General features: G+C 43.0%; 1 protein-coding gene across 1 annotated transcript in view; it reads left to right on the plus strand.

The window, feature by feature from the left end:
* Window positions 1-3,550: 3,550 nt before the first annotated feature.
* Window positions 3,551-12,811, plus strand: part of GC (GC vitamin D binding protein) — a 65,316-nt gene continuing 56,055 nt past the window's right edge. The window contains exon 1 of the mRNA XM_058193098.1: window positions 3,551-3,614. Within this exon, the coding sequence (XP_058049081.1) occupies window positions 3,551-3,614 (64 nt within the window). The remainder of the gene's footprint in view (window positions 3,615-12,811) is intronic.

Below are 12,811 nucleotides of genomic sequence, written 5' to 3' on the forward strand. Positions count from 1 at the left end.
TCTCAAACGCATTGAGCAATCTATGGTTGCCCTCCAAAATTCCCTGACCTCTCTCTCCGAAGTTGTGTTACAAAATAGAAGGGGTTTGGACTTGCTATTCTTAAAACAGGGCGGTCTGTGTGTAGCTTTGAAAGAAGAATGTTGTTTTTACACTGAAAGTTCTGGTGTTGTGCTTGACTCTATGGCAGAATTAAATACCCGATTGAAAGATAGAGAAAAAGAGCGTTCTCAATCCCACACGTGGTATCAGGGAATGTTTAATCTCTCTCCCTGGTTGACCACCCTCCTCTCTGCCCTAGCTGGTCCTCTGATTTTGTTGCTCCTTGCATGTACAATTGGCCCATGTGTCATGGGGAGAGTTCTAGCATTCTTGAAACAACGACTAAACAGTATTGGAGATGATGTCCTCTTACTAAAGCACACTGTTGAAAATGAATATAAACAACCTCTTTTAGAATTAGCCTCTGAGACTGATGAAGACTCTGAATCGGGAACCATTCCTTTGGAAAAGCGTACTGGCTCCTGCGGTCTCCCGGAGGGGGATCCACTGGGATGTCATAGCTTTAGAAGAATATTACCCATCTTAAAAAATAAAAACAGAGGACATATGGATATATCATTTACCCATCTTAAAAAATAAAAACAGAGGACATATGGATATATCATTGGTTCAGGTTTTCTTAGGCCTCACAGCCGGGAGAACTTGACTTGACCTTTTTCGGTGCTACATGACAGACATGATTTATAGTACCCATAGCATTGCTCCTTAAGTTTCTAGTTTTGCTTTCCCTGAGTTAGGTTTCTATTCAGGTAAAATGTATGATTTCCTGAAAACCATGTGGTATTTTGCTAATACGTATACTCTAAACGCTCGCTGATTGGTAACTTTCTATATGCTACTTCCCTCCTTGCTGTAGTTACCCCTCCCTGCTAAAACTGCATAATAAAAGAGACTGTTGCGATCTAAAGGGGCAGCAGAACACAACAACCCCCCTTTTCGTGCTCTCTCATCTTAAGAAACTTCTGGTGTGGTGTCTTTTATTCGGCTTCTTTCGTCCTTGCGAGGACCTCCTAAATTGTCTCAGCGAGGGCTGAGACTCGTTCCCGGTCAGGGAACCCAGGACAACATCAACAGGGAACCTAGGACAACAAATACGTGTTGCAGACCAACAGCAACAATGGAGCCACACCCCACAGGATATAAAAGCAGCAAGGCTGCTATGCCTCTTCGTAGCAGGCAAATCAACTGCTCGACTAGAGCTGAAGTACTATTTGTTGACTCATCAGCATCAAGGGAGATAACAGAGTCATTTGGCAGATGCTCACTAGTTTGCTGCCAGAGCTGATAGTGCCGGCTAATTAAGCCGTCGCTCAGACTGAGGCGAGGGCGACAGGACAGTTCCATGCGCCTTTAGCGTTGAGTCATGCCGGCCACATGAGCACGGAGACGTCTTCGGACAGCGCTGGCTCTTCGGCTTTGAAACGGAGATGAGCACCGCCCCCTAGAGTCGGGAACGACAAGCACATATATGCGAGGGGAACCTTTGCCTTTACCTTTACCAGTTGATGGCAGATTTCCTATCCCTACAACAATAGGAATTATATGTTGTTTCCTATAACAATCCAGACAAATGGCTGTCCAGTCTCTTCTTAAAAACCTCCAGTGATGAAGCACCTACAACTTCTGTAGGCCAGCTGTTCCACTGGTTTATTGTTCTCACTGTTACGAAGTATCTCCTTAATTCCAGGTTGCTTCTCATCTTGATAAGTTTCCATCCATTGCTTCTTGTCCTGCCTTCAGGTGCTTTGGAAAATAGTTTGACTCCCTCTTCTTTGTGGCAGCCCCTTAGATATTGATAGATTGCTATCATGTGTCCCCTAGGCCTTCTTTTCATGAAACTAGACATATCCAATTCCATCAATCATTCTTCATTTGTTTTAGCCTACAGTCCCCTATCAGTGGTGGATAATAATAATAATAACAACAGAGTTGGAAGGGACCTTGGAGGCCTTCTAGTCCAACCCCCTGCCCAGGCAGGAAACCCTACACCATCTCAGACAGATGGTTATCCAACATCTTCTTAAAAATTTCCAGTGTTGGGGCATTTACAACTTCTGCAGGCAAGTTGTTCCACTGATTAATTGTTCTAACTGTCAGGAACTTTCTCCTTAGTTCTAAGTTGCGTCTTTCCTTGATCAGTTTCCACCCATTGCTTCTTGTTCTACCCTCAGGTGCTTTGGAGAATAGCTTGACTCCCTCTTCTTTGTGGCAACCCCTGAGATATTAGAACACTGCTATCATGTCTCCCCTAGTCCTTCTTTTTATTAAACTAGACATACCCAGTTCCTGCAACCGTTCTTCATATGTTTTAGCCTCCAGTCCCCTAATCATCTTTGTTGCTCTTCTCTGCACTCTTTCTAAAGTCTCACTGTCTTTTTTTACATTGTGGTGACCAAAACTGGATGCAGTATTCCAAGTGTGGCTGAACAAGGCATTTAGAATAGAATAGAATTTATTGGCCAAGTGTGATTGGACACACAAGGAATTTGTCTTGGTGCACATGGTTTCAGTGTATACAAAAGAAAAGATACCTTCATCAAGGTACAACATTTACAACACAAATGATGGTCATAGGGTACAATTTAACACTTAATGATACAACACTTAATGATAATCACAGGGTACAAATAAGCAATCAAGAACAATCAATATCAATATAAATCATAAGGATTACCAGCAACAAAGTTACAGTCATATAGTCATAAGTGGAAAGAGATTGGTAATGGGAACCATGAGAAGATTAATAGTAGTGCAGATTTAGTAAATAGTTTGACAGTGTTGAGGGAATTATTTGTTTAGCAGAGTGATGGCCTTCGGGGGGAAAACTGTTCTTGTGTCTAGTTGTTCTGATGTGCAGTGCTCTATAGCGTCGTTTTGAGGGTAGGAGTTGAAACAGTTTATGTCCAGGATGTGAGGGATCTGTAAATATTTTCATGGCCCTCTTCTTGATTTGTGCAGTATACAAGTCCTCACTGGAAGGCAGGTTGGTAACAATTGTTTTTTCTGCAGTTCTAATGATCCTCTGAAGTCTGTGTCTTTCTTGTTGGGTTGCAGAACCAAACCAGACAGTTACAGAGGTGCAAATGACAGACTCAGTAATTCTTCTGTAGAATTGGATCAGTAGCTCCTTGGGCAGTTTGAGCTTTCTGAGTTGGTAACACAGTTAATACCAACTCAGTGGTATTAACACAGTTCAATCTGTGTTCTGAGTTAATGTTTAAGTCTAAACATGGTTCGGGGTCAGTAGTCCTCTTTTGCCATGTGTTTGCCTGATTTTGGACCTTGGCTTCCTCTCAGCCAGACCAAGGATGCCTGCCCTCTGACTTTTGCGTGGCAATTAATCATTGATCAATGTATATATAAAGGGAAGCCATATATAAACACAGGGGTTCGTTCATCGACACCCCCCCATCACTTGCAATCCAGCCGTAGGTTTTCTAAACAAACTTTCAATGCGCAACAATCCAGTGTGATTGTCGGGGAGCTGAGATGAAGGCTCAGGTTGTAAGCCTCCTACTGCTCCTGTTCACGTGTACTCATGGACTTCAGCGAGGTACGGTTTTTCTATTGATCCTATACCTACTTTGATTCTCTCTGATGAAAAGAAAAAGGGGGGTAATTTTTCCTAGCCAACATAGAACAAGCAGAAAGCTGGAGAGAAAGTTGGCTGACTGGGTTGGTAAACTGCATAGATTACCTTGGATCTTTGTTTTATAGCACGAAAAGAGCCATCAGTTGTTGTTCAGTTGCTAAGGTGTGTGTCTGACTCTTCATGTCCCCACCGATCAGGGATCTGCAACCTTAAACACTCAAAGAGCCATTGGGACCCGTTTCCCACAGAAAAGAAAACACCGAGAGCCACAAAACCCTTCCTGTGCCTGACTATAAAGGTTAAAATTCTGACTAAACTAGCATATGTAGTTGAATTAAATGTTCTGTTTTCTTCTGAAACGTTTCTTGGATTTATCCATAGTTGGCCTACCAGGGGTTGAAAAGCTCAATAAATCGCATGTCGGCGGGGGTTGCGCATTGATGGTTGTAGATGCATATTTTGACAGACAGGGAGCCACAGTAGAGGGGTGAACGAGCCACATGTGGCTCCAGAGCCACAGGTTGCTAACCCCTGCCATAGACCATAGTTCACCTGCCCCCCTCCACTGTCCTCTATTATCTTCAGGAGTTTCCCCAAATTCATCTTCATTGCGTCGATGACCCTTATCGGACCACCTCATCCTCTGTTGTCCCCTTCTCCTTTTGCCTTCCGTCTTTCCCAACGTCAGGGTCTTCTCTAAGAAGTCCCCTCTTCTCATTAGGTGGCCAAAGGATTTGAGCTTCCACTTCTGCATCTGTCCTTCCCAAAAAACCAGTCAGGGTTGATGTCCTTCAGGATTGACTGATAGGATCTCAACAGTCTTCTCCAACATTACAATTTGAAACCGTCAAGTCAAACTAGTTACTAAGTCTGCATTACTATTAATCTTCTCATCGTTCCTATCACCCATCTCCTCCCACTTATGACTGTATGACTGTGACCTTGTTGCTGGTATCCTTATGATTTATATTGACTGTTTCCCTGTGACTATCATTAAGTGTGGTACCTTATGATTCTTGATGAACGAATCTTTTCTTTTATGTACACTGAGAGCATATGCACCAAGACAAATTCCTTGTGTGTCCAATCACACTTGGCCAATAAAATTCTATTCTGTTCTGTTCTATTCTATTCTATTCTATTCTATTCTATTCTATTCTATTCTATTCTATTCTATTCTATTTTTTTTATTTTGTCACAACAGTTTACATAAGCATCAACATAAAATAACTACATATCATATAAGCATATATATGAGCAAAAGTATGCAATAACTATATTAATTTGATATAAGGAAAGGAAACAATAGGACAGGAATGGTAGGCACTTTTGTGCTCTTATGCACACCCCTTATAGTCCTCTTAGGAATGGGGTGGGGTCAATAGTAGACAGTTTTTGGTTGAAGCTTTTGGGATTTTGAGAAGAGACCACAGAGTCAGGTAGTGTGTTCCAAGTGTTAATAACTCTGTTACAGAAGTCATATTTTCTGCAATCAAGATTCTATTCTATTCTATTCTATTCTATTCTATTCTATTCTATTCTATTCTTCAGAGGATTAAAAAAAAAACCATACCCTAATATTTAGCCAAATCTACTGATGTTGTTTTAAATAACAGAGTAACAGAAGAACAGAGTTGGAAGGGACCTTGAAGGTCTTCTATCCAACCGTACACCACTTCAGACTATTGCTTGTCCAGATAGAAACCTGTTCTCCCAGTGCTCTTGTTCCGTCTCAGATTTTGGCTTGATTGATTTTGAATGATCACCCTAGGAAAAAAACGAGATATACAAAAATGATCCCCATGTCAGTCAATACTTAGTTGGGTAACGTTTAGCATGAATTATGGCCTTACAATGTCTTCCCATGGAGTGAATCGAGTCTTTTAGTTCTGCAGCTGTTCTAATGTGAAACCAAGATTGAAGGATGGCTTCTATTAACTGGGTTTTATTGCTGGGTCGCAAGGTCTGACTAACCAGTTTCTTTAGTCGGCTTTCTAGATTTTCAATTGGGTGAAGGTCTGGGCTATTCCCAGGCCATTCTAGCAGTGGAATAGGATTATCTTGAAACTCCCACCCCGCCAAAAAAATGGTGTTATTAGCCATTAAGCCTCAAAAATACACTTTTCCCAAAAGGTTTCCACAATTTTGGCCACTACTGTAGAAGGAGGCTGTTCTTGAAAATTATGCTTAGCACTGATATCTATGGAACTTTTAACGAGAGAAAAAGAGCAGCTGTCAGGCTCCTAGTTCTGTAATGAAAAAGGGGTGATAATTTTCCTGCTGACATTTTTCATTAAACCCCAACGCTTTTTTTTTTCCAGAGCTTAAGGGCTTCAAATTACCTGATAATTAATATTTCCATTACACTAACATTAAATCAGTCCAGGCTCTGGCAAACATTTAATTGGAATATTTTTTGGATGGAATAAATAGAAAGCTATCACAAAAAGAACCGAAAACCCTTTCTCAAAACTGGGTTCAAAGTCAGAGAAAGTTCTTTGAAACAGTATCTATAATGGCATAAAGGCCAGATCAAAAATCTAGAAATAAAAGATAAAAGATTACACGACAGAACCAGGTGTAAAAGTGGAATACAAGCAACGGATTAAATGAAAAGAATGAGACAAGGCAACCTCATGTTTTGTTTTGTTTTTTTGCATTTATATCCCGCCCTTCTCCGAAGACTCAGGGCGGCTCACACTATGTCAAGCAATAGTCTTCATCCATTTGTATATTATATACAAAGTCAACTTATTGCCCCCAACAATCTGGGTCCTCATTTTACCTACCTTATAAAGGATGGAAGGCTGAGTCCACCTTGGGCCTGGTGGGGCTTGAACCTGCAGTAATTGCAAGCAGCTGCTGTTAATAACAGACTGTCTTACCAGTCTGAGCCACAGAGGCCCCTGTGTGTTCATGTGTGTGAATCACCCCTGTAATTTAGCCCGATCAGACCCACGTGTGTAGATCTCATCTGAACTGTCTTCTTCCAATAGAGGGCTTATATGTTACATAGGTAGTCCTCAACATAAAGGTAAAGGTAAAGGTTCCCCTTGCACATATGTGCTAGTCGTTCCCGACTCTAGGTGGCGGTGCTCATCTCCGTTTCAAAGGCGAAGAGCCAGCGCTGTCCGAAGACGTCTCCGTGGTCATGTGGTCGGCATGACTCAATGCCAAAGGTGCACGGAACGCTGTTACCTTCCCACCAAAGGTGGTCCCTATTTTTTCTACTTGCATTTTTAGGTCCTTTCGAAACTGCTAGGTTGGCAGAAGCTGGGACAAGTAACGGGAACGCACCCCGTTACACGGCAGCACCGCTGAGCTGCCGACCTTTCGATCGACAAGCTCAATGTCCTAGCCCCTGAGCCATCGCATCCCCTGTTCTCAACATACAACCGTTCATTTAGCGACTTTTCAAATTCACAACAGCAATGAAAAAGGTGACTTCCAGTGATGGGATTCAAATAATTGAACAACCGGGTCTCTGCCCTAATGACCAGCTGGGTGGATGTGGTCATGGTGGGCATGGCCAGGTGTGACAGGCAGCACTCAGCCTCCTGCACTCCGCTGGGAGCAAAAACAGGCCGCGAGGTGGGAGCGTCGACCGCCTGTGCACCTTTTTGGGCCTAGTAGGCCCCCCTGCAGCCTCCTGGGAGCAAAAATGGGCCACAGGGAAGGGGGGGCGCCAAACCACCCCGTGCTCCATTTTGGGCCTAATAGGCCTCTCTACCAGAGGTGGGTTTCAGCAGGTTCTGACCAGTTCTGGAGAACCGGTAGCGGAAATTTTGAGTAGTTCGGAGAACCGGTAGTAATAATTCTGACTGGCCCACCCCCATCTATTCTCTGCCTCCCAAGTCCCAGCTGATCGGGAGGAAATGGGGATTTTGCAGTAACCTTCTGCTGGAGTAGGGTGGGAATGGAGATTTTACAGTATCCTTCCCAGTGGTGGGATTCAGCCAGTTCGCACCACTTCGGGAGAACCGGTTGTTAACTGTCTGAGCAGTTTGGCAAACTGGTTGTTGGAAGAAATCATTAGGGCAGAGAACCGGTTGTTAAACCTATTTAATTGTGCAGGACTGAGCTAGATTTTAAATTTATGGGTTTTAATTGGGTTCTGTTTTTATATTTTAATAACGGGCTTTAGAATAAGTTTTTTAATTGTTTTTATATTGTATTTGTGTTATGTATTTTTAAGTGCCTGTAAACCGCCCTGAGTCCTTCGGGAGATAGGGCGGTATATAAATATGATTAATAAATAAATAAATAAATAATAAATCACTTGAATCCCACCACTGATCCTTCCCCTGCCACGCCCACCAAACCATGCCACGCCCATCAAGCGATCGCCCACAGAACCGGTAGTAAAAAAAATTGAAACCCACCACCGCTCCGTACACTTACCTGGGAGCCAAAACAGAGGGCGTAGGGACTTCTGGAAAGGGAGGGGAGGGGAGGGGCCAGCCAGCAATTTAACAACCGGTTCGGTCGAAGTGGTACGAACCGGTTGAATCCCACCACTGCTTATTGCCGTTTTTCACACTTACAAGCGCTGCAGTGTCCCCTGAATTAAAATTCAGACACTTGGAGATATGCATGTATTCAGGACAGAGGCAGGGTCCCTGTTTCATCTCGTTTTGTGACCTTCTGATAAGCCAGGTCAATGGGAAAACCAGATTCACTTAACAACCATGTTCCTAACTGGACAACGGCAGTGATTCACTTAATGACTGTCGCGCTTAGCAAGGAAAATTTTGCATTTAGTTGTGATCACACGTCAAGAACTACCTATCTGTGATTTTGGCATTTGGATTGCACTTGAAATGTGTTGTTTTAATTTAAAGCAGGGGTCTCCAACCTTGGTCCCTTTAAGACTTGTGGACTTCAACTCCCAGAGTTCCTCAAACTATGAGGACCCTGATTTAAAGGGTCCTCGTAGTTTGTTCATCTAATCTGTAATCTGAGATACTGGTGTCTCTCTTTCTTATTCAGTTGATAATTAAATACAGATAGTCCTTGGCTTACGACCAGAATTAAGCCCAAAATTTATGCTGTCAAGCGAGATAGTTGTTACCTTAATTTTGTGCCATTTTACGAACTTTCTTGGCACGGTTGTTAAACAAAGCACTGCACTCGTTAAGTTAGCAACACGGTTGTTAAGCGAATCCGGCTTCTTCATTGACTTTGCTTGTCAGAAGGGTCGCAAAAGGGGATCACGTGACACACACACACCCCGGGGGGACGTTGCAACCATCTTAAATACGAACCGGTTGAATCCCACCACTGCTTATTGCCGTTTTTCACACTTACAAGCGCTGCAGTGTCCCCCGAATTAAAATTCAGACACTTGGAGATATGCATGTATGCAGGACAGAGGCAGGGTCCCTGTTTCATCTCGTTTTGTGACCTTCTGATAAGCCAGGTCAATGGGAAAACCAGATTCACTTAGCGACCATGTTCCTAACTGGACAACGGCAGTGATTCACTTAATGACTGTCGCGCTTAGCAAGGAAAATTTTGCATTTAGTTGTGATCACACGTCAAGAACTACCTATCTGTGATTTTGGCGTTTGGATTGCACATGAAATGCGTTGTTTTAATTTAAAGCAGGGGTCTCCAACCTTGGTCCCTTTAAGACTTGTGGACTTCAACTCCCAGAGTTCCTCAAACTATGAGGACCCTGATTTAAAGGGTCCTCATAGTTTGTTCATCTAATCTGTAATCCGAGATACTGGTGTCTCTCTTTCTTATTCAGTTGATAATTAAATACAGATAGTCCTTGGCTTACGACCAGAATTAAGCCCAAAATTTATGTTGTTAAGCGAGATAGTTGTGACCTTATAAAAATAAAATTTCTGGTAAATCCCTTTTAATCTTAAACTCCAATCTTCTTCTTTTAATCTGATTCCCTGTACCCTTCACATTCCATGACATTATTTTTATAACTCCCATTTAAAATATAAATTTTTTAATCCTATCCCCGCATCTTCCTTTCTGTGCCCCCTACCACCCGACATTAAACTACCATATAAACAACAATAAGCAAACAAAAAAAAAACCAAAAACAAAACAAACAATAAAATACAAACAATCTTCTTCCCCCACATCCTCATCGGATTCGCCTCTATAAAGAGAATGGGGGAGAGGGGACGTGCCAATGCCCGGGGCACTTCTTTCGGGCTGTCTATTTAAATTCATCACTCAAAAAAAAAGATAGCGATGACCCGCATTCAGCTTCATATTTTCCAAGACTCTTATCTGCTTCTTCTCCTACTGTATCCTCACGACTCTTCTTCTGTTCAACCAACACAGGTGATATTTCTTTCCTCTTTAACCCTTTGGAGTCTTGCCCTCCAATAGCCCCTTTTTCTTCTTCTGAGATTGATGTTTCCACGTATGTTCCACCCATCTGAAGCATTTGATCTTTTATCTCCATTAAATCCTCCATCTCAATCAGTCCAAGCTCCCGTAAATAATGCATCTATATCTGGGGTGATTGTACGCATCCTTCCTTTATAAAAAAATTTCAATTGTTGTGGTGGCCTCCAATTGTATTTAATTCCATTATCTCTCAAAACTTTTGTAATTGGTTTTAAAAAAAATCTCCATGCCCTTTCTTCTCTTGATATATCCGGGAAGACTTGAATAGTCTTCCCTTCAAACTTCAAAGCATCTCCCAACTCTCTTAACTTGGCCATAACTTCCAACTTATCACCAAGATTTGCGAACCTGACAAGCACATTCCTGTTAGAACCATTTTGCCTTCTATATCCAATTCTAAAAACACTTGCCAGGTCTGCTAATGTGAACGTAAGTTGCGTATCCAAATCATTAATCCATTTCAAAACCCGCTGTGACCTTAATTTTGTGCCATTTTACGAACTTTCTTGCCACGGTTGTTAAACAAAGCACTGCACTCGTTAAGTTAGCAACACGGTTGTTAAGCGAATCCGGCTTCTTCATTGACTTTGCTTGTCAGAAGGGTCGCAAAAGGGGATCACGTGACACACACACACCCCGGGGGGACGTTGCAACCATCTTAAATACGAACCGGTTGCCAAGCTTTTGAATTTCGACCACGTAGCCAGCTGCAAGAGTCGTAAGTGTGAAAAACAGTCGTGAGTCCCTTTTTTCGGCACCGTTGCAACTTCAAACGGTCACTAAACGAACTGTTGTAAATTGAGGAAAACCTGTAGTCCAGAATAACAGAGCCGGAAGGATCTTTGGAGTGTACGTGTTATATTTCCTATCGCTGGGCCGAGCAACTTCCATGGCAGAAGCAGGGAGGCAGAGAAAAATAAGGGATTAATGCGTGTCATGCGGTTTTTAGCCTTATTTTGACCAGCCTGATGCCAATGGATTTTTTTTTTTTTTTGGAGAACAGATGTTGGAAGCGACAATAACACGGCTGAGCCTTAATTTTCCCTCCTGCCTCGCCATTGTAAGTGATCAAGGCAATTTTGCGACGCTTCCATTATGACTCAGGGCAATTTGGTTTGTTTGATGGGAAGCAAAGTACATCGGCTCTTGGCGGGAGTCAATTTTCAGTGGAAGAGTCAGATCCAGAAGCTGCGCTTGGCTCGCTCGCTTCCTTTTCCTTTTCCGTGGGCTCGGATATAATTTACCCTTGATGGACCCTGATTGCAGGGGATGTCAAGTAAGCTGGCTTTTATTCTCCGTCCAAGGAAAGAATAAATAAGGAGCCAAAGTTAAAAAAAAACCGTACTTCGGTATCTTACCACATGTAGACATTGGCCAAGTCAAATCAAAGGTAGTTTGTTTGCTTGGGACGTTAGGTAACTCATTTCTGGATGGTGCTTTTTTTTTTACTTGTGACTCTAAACTGCCACACGACAACTGCCCTCCGATTAGATAATTAAAAGATGTAGGAAAAAATACAGTGGTTTTTTTTCTTTGAGATGTATTCGGGAGGAAGGGAGGCTAAAATATATGAAGAACGGTTGCAGGAACTGGGCATGACTAGTCTAAGTGATGAGAAGGACCAGGGGAGACATGATAGCAGTCTTCCAATATTTGAGGGGCTGCCACAGAGAGGAAGGGGTCAAGCTGTTTTCCAAAGCACCTGAAGGCCAGACAAGGAATAATGGATGGAAACTGATCAAGGAGAGATTCAACCTAGAAATAAGGAGGATTATTTCTGAAGGAGAGGGGAATTGAGAGTGTGATTATGTGTGGAGTGACTAGAGATTATAATTTAGGAATTATTTTGGATTATGATTGTTAGTTTTGATACCCTGCATTTTGTTCTGGGAAGTTGAGGTGGGGGGTAAGGGGGAGGGGAATTGGGAAGTTGAGGGCAGAGGATGGATTGATGGTTAATGTACAGGGATTATTGAAGATGTATAAATATAATTAATGTAGGGTCGGGTCTGCTCAGTTACCATTTTAGAACGGTGGGGAGGGAGAAAAGAGGAGAGAGTAGGACATAGGAAAGAGGAGAAGAGGAAGGAAGAGGGGTAGAAGAGGGAGAAGGAAGGTGGAGGGTGGAGGGAGGAGAGAATGTAGATAAGAGAAGGAGAGGAAGATCTGGAAAGTAGAAGAAGGTAGAAGAGGGAAGAGTGTTAAAAAGGGGGGTGGTGACTGGGCAAGCCCGACTAATTGTATATAACTGTACATTGGATGAGCTGTTTGATATGATTGTAAAAATAAAACTTTTTTATGAAAAAAAAAAAGAAATAAGGAGGAATTTCCTGACAGTGAGAGCAATCAACAAAAGTTGCCTTCAGAAGTTGTGGGAGCTTCATCACTGGAGGCTTTCAAGAAGAGACTGGACTGCCATTTGGAGATTGGACTGGACTGCCTGGGCAGGGGGTTGGACTAGAAGACCTCCAAGGTCCCTTCCAACTCTGTTGTTATTATTATTATTTGTCAGGAATGGCATAGGGCCATGATGGTGAACCTATGGCACGCGGGCCACCAGGTGGCGCGCAGAGCCCTCTCTGCTGGCACTCCCGCCATCGCTCCAGCCCAGCTCCACCACGCATGCGCACACACTTCCCATCAATCCTGGTCTTAGGATCTCTGCTGCACATGAGAGAGGGGCGCATGCAGGGGAAGCACGGGGGGGCATGCGCAGGGGGGGTGCAGGTTGGTGCAGGAGGCTTTCCAGGGCCAAAACAGGACACGGAAGGGGGCCTCAT

The sequence above is a fragment of the Ahaetulla prasina genome, chromosome 8 (genome assembly GCF_028640845.1).
Source record: "Ahaetulla prasina isolate Xishuangbanna chromosome 8, ASM2864084v1, whole genome shotgun sequence".
NCBI classification, from domain to species: domain Eukaryota; kingdom Metazoa; phylum Chordata; class Lepidosauria; order Squamata; family Colubridae; genus Ahaetulla; species Ahaetulla prasina.